Genomic DNA, 24179 nt, shown 5'->3' with positions numbered 1-24179 from the left:
TTTTTTATTATTATTTTATTTTTTAATCGGTTCATATCCTTTTTATAGCATTTCGAAAAGCTATTGTTTTCTCGAAAATTTCCGGAAAATAGAAAGATTCCGTCATAAACGGCATATATTGGAATATTCTCGAATACACTAGACACGTTGTCATTTGTCGGCCTATTTATGAATCGTTTTCAAATAAACGCTAGATTATCGATAGTATATGTGTACTTATGCACGTTATAGAAGCGAGCTGAGAAATCGATTCTCTTATTTCCTCAACAGCACACACACACACACACATACAGGACACACTGTTATCTCAGTGAAGACAGCACTGATTATCCTAAAACTGGTAACAGACTCCTTACCTTAGATCAGATGTTCTCCAAAAAGATTATTCCAATTCCTGATCGCCATTCCAAATATCGATCGCGTTTATTGATTGATTATTGGCTGCTGTAAATATATATTCCAGGCTGCTTTCCATCTCGCGATCACTTCCCTCGTCATCAGATCCCTCGCCAGCATAGTGGAGCCAGTAGGCTCCCCCACACAGATCCACCAGTCTAATCGAATGGCCTGCAGTTACACAGGGATAGACGATAGGGGGCGGTATTTTCCCATCGGAGCTCCTAGAGGGGCTGCTGTACCAACGGGAGACTCGGTTGATGAAATATGAATTCAGATCGCTAATAAAAAAAATCAAACGACAATTCGCGTCGGTGGCACTCAACGGGGGGCAAGAAATGACGACATAACACGTCTGTGGCACTCAAAGTGTTACCCGATGGCACAGAATGAGTTAAAGAAGACTTGTCGGGGCCATGGGGACATTAACTTGTGATTTCTGGCTTTACAAATACATTTGATTTGAATTGATTCACTATCTGCTTCCACTTTGTTTAACATGTATTTTTCAAGATAAACACAATTTATTCCATTAACTCAGTGCTTCTCAAACTTTTTCTGTCAGGCCCCCCTTTGGCGGACCAAAATATCTTGGGCCCCCCCCCCCCCCTCAAAATAGTCATGAAATGGGCCATGTTTAAATTGATTGAAATAACACCAATATCGTGACCTTTCAAATTGACAACACCTTCCCTCGCGAGAGCCACCTTGCCTCGCTGTGAAACAGCACTGCAGAATGGTCAGCTCCCATCTCCTCACACAGCGCAGAGAACAGGCGCGCTTTCAGGGGTCGGGTTTTGATGAAATTTACCACGTTTATAACTTCTGTCAAAACCTCATTCAGCTCAGGGCTAAGCTGTCTTGACGCTGGCGCCTCTCTGTGAATTTACAGTGCGTCCATTGGGCGTTTGGCAAGACCCCCTTGATGAGCGCCTGTAGCCCCCTCCTTTTCCCTGCCATGGCCTGCGCACCGTCAGAGCAAAAGCCCACACAGTTCTCCCATTTCAGTCCATGTTCTGTCAGGTAACTGTCAGATAACTGTCAGGTAACTGTAACTGTCGCTCTGTTTTTGACATATTTGCAAAACAGCAGATCTTCACTCAGTGACTGGGAATTTACAAAGCGAACATAGGAAATAAGCAAACAGTCTTTATTGCTGTCAGTCTTTGACAAGGCAACACGCATGTCATCCTCAAGGCTCAACTTGGCCCTATATATTGTTTTCAGACCGGTCATGGATGAAAAGCCAGCTTCACACAGATATGTGGTGCTGAATGGTATCAACACCTTAACTGCTGCATCATGAGATACTTGGTACTCAGCACCACACTCTGAAACTAGCTCTCCAGGTGGTATCAGATGAGATTTCAATGAGTTCTTCCAAGAGTTTGGATGGAGATGTCAGGAAGCTTTGTGTCAATGTTGTCTGTAAAGTTTTTTTTTATCGAGAGTAACTTGGTGATCCTTTTCTGTGTTTTATTAAATAATGATTTTCAGATTTTGAGAAATGGTCAAACGTATCCAAATATGGTATTTTCATGGAGAACAGTGCAGCTGCAACAGATAGCACTTTAGTGATAATTTTCTGTAATCCAAAAAACTTTTTTTTTTTTTATAAATCTCAAGGCCCCCCCTGTCATGCCTCTGCGCCCCCCCTGGGGGGCGCGCCCCCCACTTTGAGAAACACTGCATTAATTCATTGGTGGCCAATAACGAGTAAACTCATGTTTCGCCGCCAACGCTTGACAAGTAAACTCGTTTTTGGATCCTTTGATATTTTTCCTTTGATCCCTGTTCTATATGGTCATCCGTATCACTCTAGGTGTCCCTGGCTCATTTGCCTACATTGGAATTGCAATGCCGATCAAATCTCACCAGGTGGCAGTATCGCCTACCTTTTGAACTCTGATAGAAAGGGATCAGTAGAGACTATGTCTAAACTGGACTGTCAAGACTCGCTCTGAGGGGGAGGAGCTTTTGCAGAGCAATCGCTAGGAGATCTGCTCGCCTCAAAACCTAGTTTCCGGTAAACACGAGCCGATGGGATCAATGGAATTATTCTTTTTGGAGTACCTTCTAGCTAAGGTAAGGTATATTCTATGTCTATTTTACAGAACCTGAAACATGTTTCTGTAACGATCACAGTTTCTTATTTTACCGGACCTAAACCGGACCTATACCTTTGATTTGGGAGTATTTGGAGTTTCAGGGGATCAACCAGAACGATTAGGGCTTATTGCATATAATGCGTCTTATCTCGCGATCTATGGAAAAATACTGGATTATTTTGGAAATGGGCGATGTTTAGCATGTAATAAACTACAAACTACAGTGTGTAGAAACAAACCCTTTTTTACATGTTGGACTAGAAATAGTGTCCGTCAAATGAGCCACTGTTTTCTCCATAGCTATAATATAGAATATACAATAGCTCCGCAAAGATATGAAATATCGTGAAAATGGTCAAGAAAAGCTAGCCAGTGCAGATGAGTTAACTAGTTCAGCACCAGAGGTCGCTGTGGGCGTACGGCCGTGTGTGCCAGCGCTGTAATGAATGGGGATACATGCCGGTGTTTGCAGTGCTAAAACTATATTAAATATTATAGCTATGGATCTAATAATATAGTCGATTGTCATTGAGTTTCTTCCGGTCAAGATGCAAAAAACTGAAAAAATGTTCATCCATACATTCCCGTTTTATACTGTGGTGAATACGAGTATAGTTTTAGAGTAATTCTGGCGGCTAGGTGGTGTAGTGGGCAAGGCACTCGCCACCAGTGTGGAGACGCTAGGATTCGCGTGTTCGAATCCAGCTCTCCACATTGTTTTCAGTTTAGCTGGTCGTCCGCAGTAATACACATTGGCCGTATTACGGGGAGGGAAAACTGAAGGGTGGGGATCGAACGTTGTGAACAAGCGACTCCTACAAGTCGGTTGGTGCGCCTGCGCAGTAGAATCAGGAAGTGTCGGGGGCAGCGTGAGCCTCCCACGCGTTACTCCTCGACACTGAGAGATCGAGCTGCGCAGGTGAAAAGATGCGACTGCTGTTACCTCAAGTACCGGAGGGGACTTGTGCTATGTATGACTTAGTCCACATTGCAGCCGGCTTGTGGGAGGCAAGAAACAGCGTTCGTGACAGGGGAGGGTTGAATTGGATGATACGAAATTGGGATGGGAGAAAATATAGAAAAATGGGAGAAAAAGTGGATCAAAAAAAAAAGTTTTAGAGTAATTCTGTGTAATCCCAGGAAACGCCGCTAAACAGCGTTTAGTGCATTTCACTAGGAACCGTGCCATTCCTCGCTTGGATCAACAATCAATCTGAAATCAACGCTAGATTATCGGTATTATGTTTCATCATGCATGCATGAAAGGGTGGGTGGGGGGGGTTCTATGCTTCGATCGTCACCAACGGAATACGTTATACAGTACATTAGACACACGCTCCGATCGCAGGGAAGGAATTATTGGATCAATGCGAGATTGATAGCATATAGCCCTTACCTTGACTAGGATGTACTGCAAAAAGAATATTCCAATTATCTGATCCAAGTATTGATGTTGATCGTGTTGCCAAGATAATCCACCAAAGCACATGACCCGGCAGTGCGCGAGTCTCCCCAATCCATGTGTTATAAACGTTACTCATGCCCGACAAGGAAAACCCGGACCGGACTTTTTAGACCGACGTACAGGCTAAGACAGAGGGTTTCCAAGGATGTGCAATACCGGCCACAAGGCGTTAGGGGCGGTATTGCACGTTCAGACCCATTCCCAATGATAAAATCAGGCTGCCTCGATGGATTATGAATGGAAATATTGAATAAAAGAAATAACGATGAAAACCCGACTTTTCTCGGGTTTGGCGCCCAATGTGTTAATGTATCGATTTTTTTTTTTACATATCACATTTTATCACAAAAAAACAAATAGCACTTTTATTGATGTTATATAGCAGAGGTAAAAGGCAAATATTGAACATATGCTGTCTAGATTGCTTGTAATTGAGATAAAGTTAACATCTGCTAAGTATTTCTACATGAATTAGTATGGCTTTATTGTTTTAAAATCCACCAGACCCACAAACATTGATGAGTAACAAAAACATGAACACCACACAAGGGTTAAAGGTCATATCAGTAAGATATTTGATTGTTTGGAATGAGAACCATGTAGAGTAGACTCAAACCAATTTCAATATAACCACGAATGTCTGTCACTAAGTGATGTAGTTACACGATTGGGCTGCTGGATCAGGTGACAAACCACGTCACTGAAGTTACAATTGCTCGGCACGGTCCAGCCATATACTAAGTATACTAGGATTTGTGTCGTGATTATAAACAACATTCAAGCATTTGTAATTCGATATTGTAACTCCCATCACTACCCGAGGGGAGGAGGTAGAGACGGTGGAGACCTACATGTTCCTGGGAGTTCACTTGAACAATAAACTGGACTGGTCGGACAACACCGAGGCCCTCTACAGGAAGGGACGTGTGTACATTTTCTTTTGTGTGAAAAAAATCATGCACTGTAATGTCGAATCACGTTCCATTTGTATATACAATATGGTGAATAAAGAAATCTGAATCTGTAAAAGGCTGCTGCAGTTGTTTTACCAGTCTGTCGTAGCCAGCGTCTTCCTCACTGCTGTATGCTGGGGGAGGGGTAACATAAACTCAGCTTTAAAGGTGACATGCATTATAAATGTCTTTTTTCAGTGTCTAGCATTGTATTATAGTAATAGGAGTTAGTATCAATGTGTTTGTGTCTCTAAATACCATATTGGCGGATTGCCGTCATTCAGGTCATGCATTTCCTGGTCCATTTTAATCAGGTCGTTCTGATTTGACTCGCATGGTGAGGTCACGTGGCGAGGATGGAGCGGATAGTGATCCGATTGGCTCTGTGGTTGTAGCGCACCAAACAGGGTTTGACAGAGCGAGCGAGCGAGAGAGGGAGAATCAGATAGACCCTCGCGACAGAGCAGACACGCGCGTCGCGCTGTCGTTTCTCGGTCTGTCTCTCTCTCTCCCCCTCTCTATCTCTCCCGATTCGGGAGCATAGCACGCGGCACAGTGGAAGACTTCCTCAAACGGGAGAGGGAGAGAGAGAAAGAGAAGGGGACCTGCGTATCTCGCTCGCAGCTGTTTACACAGCTCTCTCGCTCTCTCTCCAACAGGCTGAAATCTTGAGGCTGGAAAATGATGCCTTACAGATGTCTTCCATAGACTCACAGGAATTGTGTAAAGTTGCCCAAATAGTGCTAGGAATAGCAATGCAGGTCCCCTTTAAGTCAAAACACACCTCACTATTACCGACTATGATGCGACGACCGTTTAATTTCGACCATTAAAATTATGCGCTTATTCCATTCAATTGAACTTGGCTTGAGTCTTAATGGTTCTCATTCCAAACGTATCAGAATATCTTACTGTGCTGGGTAGCGTAGCACTCGCCTACCACCGCAGAGACTCTGGGTTCGAATCCAGCTGTCAGCAGTACCTCCGGCTTGGTCAGTCGTCCCTACCAACACAATTGTCAGTGTTCGCAGGGGGGAAGCTGGTGGGGTATGAGTCCTGGTCGTTGCAATAGCGACTCTTCGTCGGTCGGGACGCCTGTTCAGCAGGGAGGGGATCTGGGGGAAGCGCTGTGAACCTCTGCACGTGTTAAGTTCCCCCAGTGAAACTCCTCGCTGTCAGGTGAAAAGAAGCACCTGGCGACTCCACATCTATCGGAGGAGGCAGTCTACACCCTCCCCAGACCGACAGTAGGACGATCAGGAAGGGCATAATTGGCATAACGACTAAATTGGGGGATGGGGGAAAATTATAGAAAGGCAAAACTAAATTCATAAAGAATGGCTAACCTTCGAAACCTTTAACCCGTGGCTAACCGACATGAAAGTCAGTTCGGCATCGTATCATCGACCTATTGGGGGATCCGCAGGGTCGTCAAGGGACGATGCACGTGGCCTTCCGGAGCGCCAGGTAACCAATGACGACGTCTGTCGGGAGCAGGCGGATGTAGGAGAACTCCTCCGTCGATGTGAAACGCAGCTTGGTCTGAGGGTCTGTGTAGTTTGCCTGAACACACATAAAAGACGTTTAAATGTAAATAGAATGTCAACAGATTAGTTTTTTGGCTGTACAATGTGTATTTGTACGAGGTAGTTACTCACAGGAAGTCCAGAGATGTCGGAGTACTTCTTGGCTGGTTTCAGAGAGGGAGGAGCATCAATGTTATAGTCTGTGAATACACATAAGTCGATCTAGGTAAATCTGCTTAACAGAAGGGCACCACAAGGGACCAGGTTTACCAGGAGGGGAGGTTTATGGCTGCTTAAAAAAGGAAATACTAATATATAATACCTGTAATTTTATAAAAACAGCCATAACCCTTTCACTACCACACTATAGAAGGTTAACCCTTTCACTACCACACTACAAACAGTTAACCGTCTGTAGTGTGGTAGTGAAAGGTTAACCTTCTATAGTGTGGTAGTAAAAGAGTTAACCCTTTGTAGTGTGGCAGTGAAAGGGTTAAGAACACTTTCAACATGACATATTTTCGAAGTATTAGAAACAAGTCCATGTGATGCACGAATAAAATAACGTAAATAAAAGAAAAAATTACCGGTACATAAAATAAAGAAATTGCAAACTAACAATCTGAAAATAATATTGAGGAAGTGCTGGTTTTGAAGGTAACTTCTCTGACAAGCAAACCAAAGGAAGGGCTGTTGTAGGGGCTGTCCTAAGAGATCATCATATTGAACAACACACCTTTTTAAGCGACACAACCCTCCACCTTTTCCTCATGAGCCACAGAAATCTGATTGATTGATTGATTGATTGAAAACTTTATTAACAGATTGTAGAATGGGTACAATACAGTACAGCTCAATACACACAATTGTTAAGGGGATGCAGACCAGAGAAAGACTTTAGTCTTGTTTACATCAGGGTCCCCCATTTTCAATTCATCAGGACATATATGACATACATGACATACAGATAGTCAGTACTGCTACATCTATACATTTATGACATACCAGATTTGCAAATACAGTACTGTTTGTGATACAGAAGGAGTCAAGAAAAGGGAGTATATACATTTGACGTAGAAACTGTACATTGGAGGAGGTTGGGTGGGGGGGGTTGGGTACATTGGGATATTGACAACCATACTGGGTAATTTACATTGGAGGTGGTTGGGGGGGGGGGGGGCACACTGTATAAACAAGCAAAACTGTACATTGAGGGGGGGGGAGGAGACACTGTACAAACAAACAAAATTGTACATTGGACTATTGACAAAACCATACTAGGTAAATGACTGTACATTGGAGGGGGTTGGGTTAGGATATTTACAGGGGCCAGTGTTGAATTGCAGTCTCCCGTAGGTGTCCCTTGAGAGGTTTTGAAAGTGGGTAGTGATCCACATTCCTTTACAGCTTTGGGTAGGGCGTTCCACATTGATGTGGCATAATTGCGAAACGTGTTTAGTCCCTTATTTGAGCCGAATCTGGGTTTAACATGATTTGTGGAGCTCCCTCTGGTGTTGTGATCGTGGTATTCACTGACCTTTGGGAAGTATTTTGACATGTACATGGGTACCTTGGTCGTGTAGTGTAGTGTATCTTGTAGACCAGGCCCATTGCAAGTTGCTGTACTCTGTCGTCTACTCTAAGCCATCCTAGGTTGTCAAAGTGGGCAGGGGTGAGGTGGGTTCTAGGAGTAAGGTCAAGCAGTAGTCTGACCAGTTTGTTTTGAGATGTTTGTAATTTTGTTTTTAGCGCCTTTGAGGTGCTTTGGTACCATGAGGTGCAAGCATAGTCGTAGTACCCCTGAATGAGTGCTCCTGCCAGAGTCTTCAGGGTATTCTGAAGACTCAACATGGATCTCATTCTACTGTCCATTCTACCGTCTGGCCCGAGTCAGAACTGCTCTGGGCAAACAGGGTGGTACTCCCTGGCCCACGACCCCAGCGACGGCAACTTCTCCCTTCAGATCCGAAGGCTGGATTTTAGCGACGAGGAGAGTTACTTCTGCCGCGTGGAGCTCAAGGAGGATTCTGACTGTAGCACTCAAGTTCAACACTGTTTGATGAACAATGTTACTTAGTTCAGAGTACAGAGTTGTACCCTTCCTGCTGACCTGTTGTACAGAACTTGTAAGTCGCTTTGGATAAAAGCATCAGCTAAATGACTAAAATGTAAATGTAAACTGAATAATCATCATTTCAGAGAGAAAATCCAGGCAAGTTCCAGACCAGATCATATGGCAATGCCCTCCCCAGAATACACCTGATCCACAGTAAGTTGTTATCAGTAGTATTTCAAATAGAACAGGACTGAAACAGAGGGGTATAGATAGGGCTGGGCGATATGACTATATTATATAAATATCGGGTACAGTTCATTATCGATACACTTTTTAAACGTATCGTGGATATCGTGATGTTTTGCCCAAGAGGCTTGTGTCGCGTCAATCTGGTCCACACGTTGACACTTTTGAACAGCGCCGCCCCACACACACACTACTGCATCAAAAGTTACTACTTATGATAACAAAGGCATTCGTTTTGTGGCATTAACGTTATATAGTTACACTTTCAATAACATCAGCGTATTTACATAGCAACGACCGAGGTCGACCTAGATATAGCAAGCATTAGTCGTTCATATCTCAGCCCGTGCTGACTCAGTTGTGCCCATTCTGCGGTCTGTTAATAAAGTTTTCAATCAGACAGATGTATGGAAAGGCTTTTATTATAACATCCGTTGCAGTAAAATCATTATGCCTCCAGTCGTTTAATCCTTCTGCGGAGCTAAAAGCTAAACGTCAGCCGCGGCGAGCTACCGCTGCCATTGTTATTGTCATTGAGCTCTCCAATGGCGGAAGTAAAAAATGAATACTCGCTTGCCGATTGGTGCTAAGAACAGCAGGGCGGGTGCAAGCGATGTGACGTAATTGGCAGACGCGACTGTCAATCAAAATGATTCTGTTTGCCGATGAATGAATGAGAACGTTATTAACAGATTGCAGCATGGGTACAATACAGTACAGCTCAATACAACAACAGTCAACAGCGGACTGGAGGATGCAGACCAGAGAAAGACTTTCGTCTTGTCAGGGTCCCCCATTTTCAATTCATCATATTTCATATCTAAATCATATAATATCTCATTGCTAAGTATATGCAATATATAATCTAATAATCCAATAATCTAAATCTAATATATAATATAAAAATGCTAAATGCATGGGTATTTTATTTTGTCTTTAATGTTAGCTTGCAAACTCAAATACTGTCTTGGTAAGCCTCATAATGAATTTTGGGGAAAAAAAGAAAAACATCGTGATGCGTATCGTGTATCGCCGAAAGGTCAGAAAATATCGTGATATCATATTTAGGCCATATCGCCCAGCCCTAGGTATAGAGGCTGCTAGAATGAAAACAGGACTGAAACAGAGGGGTATAGAGGCTGCTAGAATGAGAACAGGACTGAAACAGAGGGGTATAGAGGCTGCTAGAATGAGAACAGGACTTAAACAGAGGGGTATAGAGGCTGCTAGAATGAGAACAGGACTTAAACAGAGGGGTATAGAGGCTGCTAGAATGAGAACAGGACTGAAACAGAGGGGTATAGAGGCTGCTAGAATGAGAACAGGACTGAAACAGAGGGGTATAGAGGCTGCTAGAATGAGAACAAGACTGAAACAGAGGGGTATAGATAGAGGCTGCTAGAATGAGAACAGGACTGAAACAGAGGGGTATAGATAGAGGCTGCTAGAATGAGAACAGGACTGAAACAGAGGGGTATAGAGGCTGCTAGAATAAAAGATAAGATAAGATATTCCTTTATTAATCCCCTTGGGGAAATTCCAGCGACAAATACCAGCGACACACATACAGCTCAACGTCTCATTAATAATAACAACATCACAATCATTAAATTCTTACAGTAACAACGGCACAGCATAAATTCACACAGACATGTACATTTGTTGACACATGTCATCTACAGAATGCCTGAGACGCCATATGTGATAGTCAGGCTGCAACAACAACTAATGTAGTACATGAAAGTGTCGTCGTGCCAGGTGGCGGGAGGAAGGGAGGGATGGAGGGAGGGGCGGGATCGGGGGAGGCTGGGGGATAGGACTTGGGTAATGAAACAGTCTTAGGGCCCCCCCTCCAGCGCGCGTACTAGTAGGCTGCCGTCATAGGCGCCAGGCGTACACGCAGGAGGGGGGATTGGGTAGAGAATGGGGGTGGAGGGAGGGGGGACGGGGGCCTCATCAATCTTATCTCCCCCAGACAGCACAGCTCGTTCCTCAGCTCGATCCTGGCACCGCCTATCCGAAATCATCCCCCCGCAATGACCTCGACCTTGGTTGGTTTCACAGCAGAATGGGATAGGGGGGGGGGGGTGATACATGCAGCTTGAGGCAAATTGCTGCCATATGATTAAAATTGGGTTAATTTAGATTAATCATCATACCCCCTACTAGCACGGTATGGTGGCATATCTATTCTCACGTCCCTAATTTCCGTCGTGATGTCCAGAATGGCCTGAGACCGCGACAGTTCCTCTGCGTGGTTGGTAACAAGTATCTCAAGAATAGTCTTCAGGCACAATTGTTCATCTGTATGATAGATTTCGCTCCGATCCAACATGGTCTTAGAACTCAATTGTTCATCACCCCGCAGAGTGTTAAGGTCAGCGATCTTTTTATACAGTTCCATTTGGTTGTCTTTGATCCCGGCCATGTCCTTGGCCATAGGATTCAACTTCTTCCGAATTAGATTCAGGCAGTACCAGATCCAACAGCTGATGGAGCCCAAGCCGAGCAGCATGACAATTAGAAGATATACGTCTTCAACATCGTTTATCTCCAATGGGAAAAAGCATATCGCAAGCCATTGCCCGTATGAATTTATGGTGTATCCCGCTTGATAGCTCCCGAGTGGGCAGAGTGGATCCTCCGCATTTTGCCTCCTCGTCGAGAATATGCGATCAATCGCTGTAAAAGCCCAGCTTATTAGATCCATATTACGGTTTAAAGTAGAGTTGATTCTGCTGTAAAAAGAAAAAGAAAAAAGATCAGCACGGCCAAGCGGTTCCAGGTAGGGGCAGATCCAGGCTCCAGGGAGGAAAGGGAGCTGTAGAAGGCTGGTACGGACGTCTCCGGGTGGACAAGAGAAAGGCCTTGAGCTGGTCTTGTGGAGGGTGGGAGAGGGAATAGAAATGCGACTGTCTCTGGGAAAGGCTGGAGAGGAAGGGGAACAGGACTGAAACAGAGGGGTATAGAGGATGCTAGAATGAGAACAGGACTGAAACAGAGGGGTATAGAGGATGCTAGAATGAGAACAGGACTGAAACAGAGGGGTATAGAGGCTGCTAGAATGAGAACAGGACTGAAACAGAGGGGTATAGAGGGTGCTAGAATGAGAACAGGACTGAAACAAAGGGGTAGAGGCTGCTAGAATGAGAACAGGACTGAAACAGAGAGGTATAGAGGCTGCTAGAATGAGAACAGGACTGAAACAGAGGGGTATAGAGGCTGCTAGAATGAGAACAGGACTGAAACAGAGGGGTATAGAGGCTGCTAGAATGAGAACAGGACTGAAACAGAGGGGTATAGATAGAGGCTGCTAGAATGAGAACAGGACTGAAACAGAGGGGTATAGATAGAGGCTGCTAGAATGAGAACAGGACTGAAACAGGGGTATATATATAGAGGCTGCTAGAATGAGAACAGGACTGAAACAGAGGGGTATAGAGACTGCTAGAATGAGAACAGGACTGAAACAGAGGTGTATAGAGGCTGCTAGAATGAGAACAGGACTGAAACAGAGGGTATTAGAGGCTGCTAGAATGCATAACCAGAGTGGTATTTTTAGCAGACATCTTCAGAGGAAAGCAACAGTTGCGATTGGAGGATCAAGAAAAGAGGGCGGGATTTGGGACAGCTCTATTGGGTGCCATGGATTTGTTTACTCAAAGCGTTAGGGATTCCTAGTCATGGCTTATGCCAGGTCACTTTATCAGCACAAGGGCGAGTTACATTTGGATCATCTGTAGTAAATGGTATTATGACAATATGGGCCTGTGGACATTTACTTTCTTTTGTTTTACAGATGGCAAATAATCTACAGGAATTACAGGAAGTAAAAGATGATAACGACTTGCCTATTATTTAGAAGGCATTAATAAATAACAACACTGATCAATTATTAGCATTTCTGATTTGTGCAGTTAAATCATATATGGTAAATGGACTGCATTTCTATAACAGCTTTTATCCAAAGCGCTTTACAACTTATGCCTCACATTCACACACCGACGGCAGAGGTGCAAGGTTAACCCCCTGAGGTCTAGAGTTTGTAGCTCCACCTTCTCAGAATATTCTCTTTTTTGTTTGTTACATAATGTAAAATTACAGATTCATACCTTCAAAATAAGCCATCAATTGTCAAATTTGAGACGATAGTTTTCAATCAATGTCCTATCAAACATTCTGGTAAAATCCTAACTACTTTTCTGGATAGGACTAGAACTTGATCCAAGTTCATTCAGCTATCTGATGAGAACTACACTCCCAGAATTCAATGTGATCATTGTCACTAGAACCATTTCACACCTGGAGCAAAGGCCCAGTCATTCCTTTGTTATTCCAGTGAATGGACCCAGCAGGAGGCCTAGCCTAGCGACAAGCGGCCACTACATAGTTGGGTATTGAAAAAATGCTCATATCCAAAAGTAGTAGAGAGAGAGAGTGAGATAGAGAGAGAGAGAGATGGTATTTACAGTACTGTACCATATCAAAAAAAATAAGCAAGCCAATAACAATTTGTGGTTGTATTTCTCTAGAATGACTAGAAGACCTTCTGGGGTGGACGCCAAGCCTGTTCACACAACAGCAGGAACTTGCTGCACAGCCGCATGAATTTATTTTCATTGAGGCTGGATTCAACCTAAGCCAAACAACACACATTCAAATCCAACCCCAACTAACCTTACTGTCATGCACTTGTCCTAATATACTAACCTACACTGTAGCACTCAACACTTTGATGAACATTGTTAGTTACTCAGCTGATAGAGTTGTGCCCTTCCTGATGACTTGTCGTACAGAACTTGTAAGTCGCTTTGGATAAAAGCGTCAGCTAAATGACTAGATGTAAATGTAATGTGTAAATGTGTAAATGTGTAAATGTGTGTGTGTGTGTGTGTGTGTGTGTGCGTGCGTGCGCGCGTGTGTGAAAGTAAGACATCCTTGACTTAGTAAACTCACTGACAGCACGTGTGGCAGATTTATATCCAGCTTTTAATTTGATCGTTTGTTTGTGTGTTTCTGTGTGTGTGTGTCTGTGTCTGTAAATGACTAGATGTAAATGTAATGTGCAAATGTGTAAATGTAAATGTGTGTGTGTGTCTGTCTGTCTGTGTATGTGTGTGTGTGTGTCTGTGAAACATGTCTTGTACTCATTTACCTCACTAAATACAGCAATGTGTAACTGTAGATTTCAAGAGAGAGAGAGAGAGAGAGAGAGAGAGAGAGACATTTATAATAATTATATTATTAATTCGTTTTTTTACACACACACACTAATAACATGATCATAACCAAACCAATTTCAAATGTATCATCAAGTACAAAATAGATTTGATCGTAATATTTATGAGAATGCATGTTTTTTCACACTACAGGAGGAGTATGTCACAGTATGATGTCATAATCGAACATTCTAGAACATTTGTGTTCTATATATGCAACAATTCTCTGAGCATTTCCTGGCATTTTTTCAGACTACAACATCAATCCAGACTGGTTTGACCCTGACAGCACGTGTGGCAGCACGTGTGGCAGAGAGAGAGAGAGAGAGAGAGAGAGAGAGAGAACAGGTCTTCACCTCTCTACTTTCTACTCTACTCAGATGGTATTTACAGTACTGTACCAACCACCGTTATAGTTGATCATGACACTGCCAGAAAGGATGTAGTATTCCTTCTAGATGGTTCTGACGGCACAAGGAATGGATTCCCAGCTATGCGTAATTTTGTTGAGAGAGTGGTGGAGAAACTCAATGTGGGAGAAAACAAAGACCTCGTCTCTGTGGTCCAGTACAGCAGAGATCAAGAGGTTCATTTCAATCTGAACACATACACCACAAAAGAGGATATTCTTGCCATTTGCATTTGTGGTTGTATTTCTCTAGAATGAGAGAGAGAGAAATGAGAGAGAGAGAGAGAGAGAGAGAGGGAGAGAGAGAGAGAGAGAGAGAGAGAGAGAGAGAGAGAGAGAGAGAGAGAGAGAGAGAGAGAGAGAGAGAGAGAGAGAGAGAGAAAGAAAGAAAGAAAGAAAGAAAGAAAGAAAGAAAGAAAGAAAGAAAGAAAGAAAGAAAGAAAGAAAGAAAGAAAGAAAGAAAGAAAGAAAGAAAGAAAGAAAGAAAGAAAGAAAGAAAGAAAGAAAGAAAGAAAGAAAGAAAGAAAGTGTACATGTCCACGGATGTGCGCTTGCCATAGTGATTGATGACACTTCACAGGCATGTCTTTAGTATAGGTTAGAAAGCAACCTGGGCCCTCATTCATCAACGTGTTCTACGCACAGATCTGTGCTTACCCTGTGCGTACGATCATTTCTAAGCAAATAGTGGGATTCATCAATTTCGATTTGAACTTGACTCCGTGCTTACGTCTACGCACAGGTCAGAGCACACTTACCTGACGCCCAGTGGTAGAATATATTATTACAACAAGGAAATGAGCTTCTGTGCATAATAACACTGGCATGTTCTGTACGAACCGTAGTTCATTATAGTTCATTGTAAAATAGCAACAGTAGTGTAATTATGGTCAAAACCCTATAAATAGCATTTGGAATAATAGATCTTTCTCTCAGAATGAATGCAGCATGGTTTATATAGCGTTATCGGAATATACGGGGTGTAGGCTACTGACTGACTGCGCTCCGCGTAGCTTGATTGATTGATTGATTGAAAAGTTTATTAACAGATTGCAGAATGGGTACAGTACAGTACAGCTCAGTACATACAATTGTTAATTGGGGATGCAGACCAGAGAAAGACTTTCGTCTTGTTTACATCAGGGTCCCCCATTTTCAATTCATCATAAATCATAAAGCTCAACTCGTTATTATTTTGCGCAGACCGCAGAAACACGGGAACGTTTTGATTATATTTAAAAGGCTTTACGTTAAACGAAACAAGTGGAATTTCGAAGCTGTAAGCAGAATACAAGTCATATGAATATAGTTTTTACTTTATAAGAAAGAATAGAAAACGCATTGCAATGACACCAGATAGTGGACAGACTATGTATATGATGGGATTCAAGTTCGCGTTTTTGTTGATCATAGGCATGCTGTCAGAGTATGATATCTTAATCAAACATTCTAGAACATTTGTCGTCACAGATCATGTCCTAATAGAACATAGGCTATGGCATGGATCGTGATATTGTGTGGACTGTTATTATTACTGTACCAGTACCACCCATTGTGACAACAGCCTTGTGAGTCCCGCACACAAACATGATGGAATTCAAGTTCATGTATTGAAAGGCAGGCTACATCATACATGCAGTGAGATTCATTGTTCTTGTATATGCTCTCGTATTATTGTTTATATAGGCTACCCAATACTGACATCAAAATAGATTGTAGTATGCCTCTAGAAATCATATGCAGCAGGTAGAAAATTGACGGGAGATCCATCGCGATTTGGAATAATATTGAGGAGAACTTTAATCCCTGGGTATTAATCAAACAACACGGGAAAAGGCAGTCATATTCCAGCGCGGTATTTATTAGTGTTTGCGCTGCCCAGGCAGCAATGGTTAATAGATATCATATCCGACATCACCGTAAGTGTACATGTCTGTCAGCCTGTCTCATGACACGCTTCCCTCGGCTTAGTCCATTTTTCCACATTTCATGGGTGTATTCCATTACCGTATATGGTTAATCGGGGCGTTTCTGGTATGCAAATACGTAAAACAGTGCACGAGCTCAAACGTAGGATCAAAGTCATATTCATCATGACAGGTGTGCGTAGAGCCTGCGTACGCACGTGTGATGAATCCCGACTTCCCTGTGCGTACACTGGTTCTACATTCTGTGCTTACGTGTGGAAATAGAACATGTTCTACGCACACATTGATGAATGAGGGCCCTGGGTTCTCAGACAGAGAGAGAGAGAGAGAGAGGCGGGGCCGGCCCATAGGTTGATTAGGGGGGGCAGGGCCAGGGCCAGGCCCTGGCCTTGCCCCCCCCATCAATCTATGGGCCGGCCCCGCCTCTCTCTCTCTCTCTCTCGCGCTCTCTCTCTCTTGCGCGCACAGGGAGGGGGAAGGAGGGGGGAAGGACATGTGGCACAGCAGGAGACAGGACATTGGACGAGAGGACAGGGGAGGGATTTGCAAAGGGTGAGGGACAGGACTTCTGCATGAGGCTAGTTAAGGCTTTATTACTCGGATAAAATTGTGAAGTTGAGTTATGAGGGGTGTATGCCTCTGACGCAGGTCCTCTCTCTCTCTCTCTCTGCATGTGTGTGTGTGTGATTAGTGGTTGTGGATCACTGCCTTCCATCTATATAAGGCTCATGCAGATGGGAACATTGCACCACTACTGAATACAGTCTATGGTTAGTTTATGGAAGATGGCAGATGTCTTCTAATATGACCTCTTTGACATGCTGAGTGTCTTATTAAATGACTGTTATTGTGAATAGGATACAGACGAATACCTTTGCGTTTAATTATTCTTTATTGAAGGACAATGACATATTTATGCATCCCATTACGGTGTGTGATGTTACATTATTATATTGCCATCTTGGGTCCTGTAATCTGATATGGCCCTCTTTGACATGCTGACATGTCTTATTAAATGACTCTTATTGTGAATAAGATACAGACGAATACCTTTGCGTTTACTTATTCTTTATTGAAGGACAATGACATATTTATGCATCCCATTACATTGTGTGATGTTACATTAATATGTTGCCATCTTGGGTCCTGTGATTTGATCCCTCTTCCAGTATTGTGTGTTCTGGGAGACGACAGAGGGGGAGATACCGCCTGCAACTAGGTTCAGACCCCCCGGGCCCGGGGCATTGGAAATGTACCCTGCCCAGTTCTGTCTTGTGTGAGGCGTCTTCTTAATCTTCCATAATATGGATACCTTTACTGTGCAGCTGACAGTTTGTTTCATCTCAGACATACCATCAACACCTAAGGTGGGGAGAACCCGAAAGAATACCTGTGGAGGCGGGCGTCTACATACTGGAACCCCCAGATTGGAACATGTTACGTCACTGTTGGCAGGGGCCGGTTTGAATATAGGTCTGTTCAGGTCTATCTCTCTGGTATCGGTATTGCCCACTCTACCTCTTGCACCGTCGCTATCCGCTGACCCATACGTCTTTACCTCATCCTTACCGGCTACCTTTTGTACCCTAATTGCTTGGGTGAGCCCTGCATGATGTGAGATACGTCCCGAGAATGTTGGATCTAATTTGTATAGTGCGCTCGTACTGTTGTTGTTACGTGCATTCATCAGAAGCGTGCTGTTCTCGAATAGCATGGGGAACGTGTTCTCTGCTTCTAACTCTCCGACGACAGCGGTCCCTGTGCCCATCATGCCAATGCACTCTGAGGGATTAGCCCTTCCCGGTAGAAAAGAGCAGAGCTTCTGCTGGTCCTCTGTCATGATTTTATTGAGGTCGTCATCACTACATCTGTAGGTGTGATCGGGCTGCCATGGTGGCATGGTGTACATATTATTCTGTACCCATTCACAGTCCAAATCGTACCGCACCTTGATGTTCCCCTGCTGGTTGATAGCTTCCACTACACCTGCCTCTATCACTGGCACGCTACAGTCCATCTGTCTGGCCTTCACAGATGTTATGGGTGAATTCCACCACACGTTGAACATCCTTTGGGGTAGGTTTTCTGTGATGTTATCGGGCCAGTTCTTTTTCTTTTCCCATTCCCTGGTATGCACATTATATTCCATCTGGTACCCTGTCATGACAAAGGGGAATTCGTCATTAGTTCTCCTGGCAACGGCGATGAGACCCGTAGGCATAGGGTTTGTAACCTTGGTCCCACCTATTTCGGTCTCCGTCACGCACTGGAAGTTTGCATACTCTGCTTCCACCATCATAGGCTTGTAACAGTCATAGTCCATTAATAGCTTTTGTATATCATTGGGCTGCCATTGTCCCTTCATGTTGTTATAGTCTGCATAGTACCAGTCATACTTCACAGATCCCTGTGTATGTACGGCTCCATTGGGCTGTGTGGGGTCGGTGTTCGATTTCCATGACCTCATCGTGCCTTCCATTACACTCCTTTCATTGTGGAAGACGAACCTCCTTGTGGATGTTGTGATCACATGTCCGTCTCTCTCATTCCATATAGCCCGATTTACAATCAGGACCGGAGGTGGTATCGCGCCTCCACCTCCTGCCGGTTCACCTACCGGTCCCCCTGCTGGATATGGGGCAACATCAACAACATCCGTACCCTCAGGCCCGGTATCGACCTGAGTAATATCCATTTCGATTACACCATCGTTCGACTGAAGGGTCTGAGATATTGCCGTTTCCTCCTGGCCTACCGTCTCATCGCGTATCCGTTTCGTAGGATGTCCGGGTGTGTCTGGCGGGATCCTCCTCTTCTCCCCTCCTCCGAATGGCCTATCATGTACCAGGGGACGGCCGGTGGAATGTATCGTGTCTTCTAAACTCCCTGCCACTGTAGGGAGTATCCCCGCCTCCCCTAGCCTTATATGGTCTCCTCCTCCAATTGGCCTATCCTCTACAGTGGGACGGTTGGTGGAATGTATCATGTCTTCTAAGATCCCGGACACTTTAGGGAGTATCCCCACCTCCCCTAGCTTTTCCTTTATATGGAATATGCCTCTGGCTAGGTTACCCGCTATTCCTGTATTGTCCTCTGATAGCCCACGTAATCTATCGGTAAATATACTATCGGCCTTATTTATTGATATATAGGGTATAATGCCATGGTCGAGGTACTTACTATAGGTTATATCATGCTCCATAGCAGCCTCGTCCACGGGATTAGTGGGTTCCCCATTAGGCATAGAGTTACCTGGTCACAGGTAATTATAACCAGGTAACGTTAGTCCATTACTCCCGTGTATTAGAGCCGTCAGGTCCGGGTTATCGTCTTCGGAAGATGTGTCGGCCGTAACTTCGCCAAGCCCAGGGCAGAAGGAATATTCGTTCTGTTCCTCTTCCTCGGAGTGGGCAGATTGTGAAAGCCATGGCGTCCATTGCCCTCTGACCTTCCGTCCTTTTATCCAACTTCCATTTCCCCCCCCTATTGATCATAGGTTTACAGTTAGAGCCGATAGGTGCATTGATACCGCCATTACCCATGGTGCTGTATACGGCGGATGTGTACGCCTGTATGTATAGAACGTCAATCCCTTGTCATAACTATCCCACAGATATAAGTGTGTCAATGACTTTACACTGATACTGTGTTATCCTACCGCCCCATGCGGGACATTATAATATGCACGAGAGAGAGAGAGAGAGAGAGAGAGAGAGAGAGAGAGAGAGAGAGAGAGAGAGAGAGAGAGAGAGAAACAGGTCTTCACCTCTCTACTTTCTACTCTACTCAGATGGTATTTACAGTACTGTACCAACCACCGTTATAGTTGATCATGACACTGCCAGAAAGGATGTAGTATTCCTTCTAGATGGTTCTGACGGCACAAGGAATGGATTCCCAGCTATGCGTAATTTTGTTGAGAGAGTGGTGGAGAAACTCAATGTGGGAGAAAACAAAGACCTCGTCTCTGTGGTCCAGTACAGCAGAGATCAAGAGGTTCATTTCTATCTGAACACATACACCACAAAAGAGGATATTCTTGCCATTTGCATTTGTGGTTGTATTTCTCTAGAATGAGAGAGAGAGAAATGAGAGAGAGAGAGAGATAGAGAGAGAGAGAGAGAGAGAGAGAGAGAGAGAAAGAAAGAAAGAAAGAAAGAAAGAAAGAAAGAAAGAAAGAAAGAAAGAAAGAAAGAAAGAAAGAAAGAAAGAAAGAAAGAAAGAAAGAAAGAAAGAAAGTGTGTGTACATGTCCACGGATGTGCGCTTGCCATAGTGATTGATGACACTTCACAGGCATGTCTTTAGTATAGGTTAGAAAGCAACCTGGGTTCTCAGACAGAGAGAGAGAGAGAGAGAGAGAGAGAGAGAGAGAGAGAGAGAGAGAGAGAAAGCTCCCGTCTGGTAGAGATTTGGGCTCTACTGAGCCTACCTTTCTAGTTGAAACGTTGCAATTTTTACATCATGCGTAAGCTGTCAACTAGCGAGATGCGTTGTTACAGAGCTGGTTACAGAGCTGGTCCACACTGCTATTATGAAATGACCCGAAATTCATGTAAGCTTGTCAACTAAAGCGGTCCGTGTTTAATAATAATAATAATAATGACTTGGATTTATATAGCGCGACAGCGCGGGTGAGCAAACTCGTCACACAGCAGCCAGTGATCATTCATACCTCGTATACACAGACGCACTCTGCCATACAGTAGTTAATGTTAAATAAAGCCCATTTGAATTGAGAGAGAGCGAGAGTGTGTGTGTGTAAGCTTTTTTTTTTTATCTGAGAGAATGTCCGCGAATGTCCTCAGACTCCTCACGCAGGAGAGGAGAAACGACTGCAAAAAGTCGAGTCCCGTGGATATTATTGCAACAGATAATTCATACATTATTATGTTTAGAATTTGGATGGGGGGGGTAGGCTCTGATACCAGTCTCACGCCTCTGCGGGGGTGTAACACCTATTCACAGCGCACACGCCGCTATTGTGTGTGTACGCGCGTCCATGTATGTGCGTTTCGTGACGCGATGTAGTTTTTATCGCAAATGGAGATTATTACAATCATGCCATCTAGCAAGAATTAAACGTATTTACAAGTCGTATTAGGTTTAGCAAGTTGGGGGACTTATACCTTACATGTCAAAGCACTAGAAATGGCCATTTTTCTATTTTTATCGATTTCTGAAAAGATGTCCTTTTTAAGCATTTAAGAGGGATTCTAATTTCTTTTGTTGTCCGCCGACGGGTTCAAAGCTCCAGCGTGACCCCTAAGGGTTAAGTGTCTTGCTCAACGACACTTCGACACGCTGCCGGTAGGAGTCGGAATTTAACCGGGAACCTTCTGATTACCAAAAGACCACTCTACCTCGCCCCAGTTAACATTTTTGTTCATACAATGCATTTAGATTTTCGCAACGTATCATCTTATATCATGAAAAATACAAACAATAAAAATCTAACGTATTGAATCTATCGCAGTAAGAGCACAGGGATCATCAGAGGTGCAGTGCTCATGCCACACGGTACCACGCCGTTCCACCACTTTTCTGAGTAGAAGCACGTGCGAATGCGCACAAAAATGCGTTCACAACTTTCACTCGACTCGTCGTGCGCCAAGTACCGGTACTTATCTAGCTACTTGTCTTTGCATAACAATAGGATACCAATAGCATAACAAAGAACGAGAAGAACCAAAATACAAGCCCTGTGGGGGTTTTCTTGAGCTGTGGAGCTCTCACTATGTGACAATGGTCCTGACTGGAAAGATGAGACATTTCCCTTGTGCATCCCTTGCGCTGGTGGAGCGCATTAGGCTTAGATGATGAAAGTATGGATCAAGTTCAAAACTAGGGATGTCCCGATCCGATTTTCCGAAGATCGGGATTGACAAATTTTTTTTTTTTTTTTTTTTATTCAACAAACATGACCATGTTCATGTCTTAAACTCATACTGAGGCCTTAGTTTTGGTTTTAAATTGCATATCGCTGCTGGCGGGACAAAACCTCATAACTCCAAAAACCCAACTTTTCAGCAGATGAAAAAAACGAACACAGATTTGAGGGCGAATAGAGTTAGGAGGTTTAGACAGATGATCGGTTTAATGCTTTCCCATTGTTTAAACTTTGTAAAACCCACACACACATAGAGGATGATCTCTACGGAGTTGATTTAAATAAAAAAAATATATAAAATTTAAATGGAGTTATGAGGTTTTGTCCCGCCAGCAGCGATATCATCATTCACTTATTTATTGTCACACAGAGCAGAAGAATTTTGCCAAAACAAACCAATAGTATCCAGCTGCAGAACGGCAGACCAGCCACACTCTCAGACCCAAACGCATTTCCTTTGATTTAATTATACATCAAATGATTTATGTCAAGGATTGCAATGCCTCGCTTGAATGAAGTTAACTTTTCACCTGGATAACTTCAACATTTAGGATGAATGTAATGTGAGAAATTGGGATTAAAAAATAATATATATATAAAAAAGAAAATGTATTATTATTTTTTTGATCGGATCGGGAAAGATCGGTATCGGTAGATACTCAAAATCACATGATCGGGAGCAAAAAAATGTGATCGGGACATCCCTATTCAAAACCATATTATTTTTTATATTTAAAAAAAAATTCCCCACGATTAACATTAACACATTGAATGCCCATCACGAGAATCCTCTGATTTTTTTTTATTAGCAATCTGAATTCATATTTCATCAACCGAGTCTACCGTTGGTAATCCTGCCCCGCCAGGCGCTCAGATGTGAAAAAAGCGCCCCCTATCGTCCCCCAGATGGTAATGCACCATTTTGGATTGGACTCGATGAAAATGGATGAGAAAAAAAAAAACTCAGGAATCCACATTTTACTTCTCACGCATGTAACCGGAGCCGATCAGATTCATGCTGGACCCTCAGCACAGCGTGTAATATGTGTTTTACAGTATGTAGCGGTGGATCAATAAAAGGATCGATTTTTGGAATGGCGATCAGGAATTGGAATAATCCATTTGGATACTATCTGATCTCAGGTAAGGAATCTATTTTACCAGTCTTAGGATAATCAGACTCGTTTTCACAGAGATATAAGCTTTTCCCCTATAATGTGATATGGCTGGGATCAATCAGGAACTGAGAGAATCTATTTTCAGCGTGCGGTACCAGCGTGCACACGTACACATATACTATCGATAATCTAGCGTTTATTTGAAAACGATTCATAAATAGGCCGAAAAATGACAACGTTCTAGAATATTACAGTACAAGGCGATTATCATGGAATCTTTTATTTTTCCGTGAAAACGAGGGCTTTTCAAAATGCTATAAAACGGAAATGAACCGATAAAACAATCCGCTTCGACAATGTTGACTGGAAATGAGTCATTGATAATGCGACGGGCAGATTAGATACATAGCCATAATTTAAAACATAGATTAGGCGATATTAATGCTAACATTGCAGTGGATGGTGGGCATTCAAGCACTAAATGTGCACCCCCTGCTGGGCACTGAAAGTGTTAAGAGCCTAACCTCATATCGATGACAGATTACAAATAGTTCCGAATTTTAACCACTTATATTCGTGTTTGTTTGATAGTAAGTCCGTTTTTATGGGGGAAAAAAGCAGAAAAGCGCATATTTATCATATCTCTATATGTTTTAGACCCCATATTGCAGCGTGTGAAAACTGCACAAAGTTCCTTATAAAAAAAAAGTTTACTAATTCGGTCAGAAATAGCGGAGACGCTAACGTTAGTAAGCACTGATTATTATTACTATTATATCTCCGCGGGCGACCACTACTCGATCTCCCGGTAGATTCTGAAGACCAGCGCACTTCCGCATACAGGGAGCTCAGCGTAGAGCCGGGGC

At 43.4% G+C, this 24179-nt stretch overlaps 1 protein-coding gene across 2 annotated transcripts in view; it reads right to left on the bottom strand.

Moving 5' to 3' along the window:
• Nucleotides 1-3496: 3496 nt before the first annotated feature.
• The window catches only part of ino80c (INO80 complex subunit C), a 43763-nt gene continuing 23080 nt past the window's right edge, over nt 3497-24179 (bottom strand). For both annotated transcript variants that reach the window (XM_084336321.1, XM_084336322.1), the window contains 2 exons: nt 6581-6648; nt 3497-6485 (listed from right to left, as the gene is read on the bottom strand). In XM_084336321.1, coding sequence (XP_084192447.1) covers nt 6354-6485; nt 6581-6648 — 200 coding nt within the window. In that variant the 3' untranslated portion in view covers nt 3497-6353. The remainder of the gene's footprint in view (nt 6486-6580; nt 6649-24179) is intronic.

This window comes from Notolepis coatsorum (assembly GCF_963971535.1).
Source record: "Notolepis coatsorum genome assembly, chromosome: 19".
Taxonomy (NCBI): Eukaryota; Metazoa; Chordata; class Actinopteri; order Aulopiformes; family Paralepididae; genus Notolepis; species Notolepis coatsorum.
Note: the sequence above shows the minus strand (reverse complement) of the source record. Positions and strands in the feature narration are given on the sequence as shown.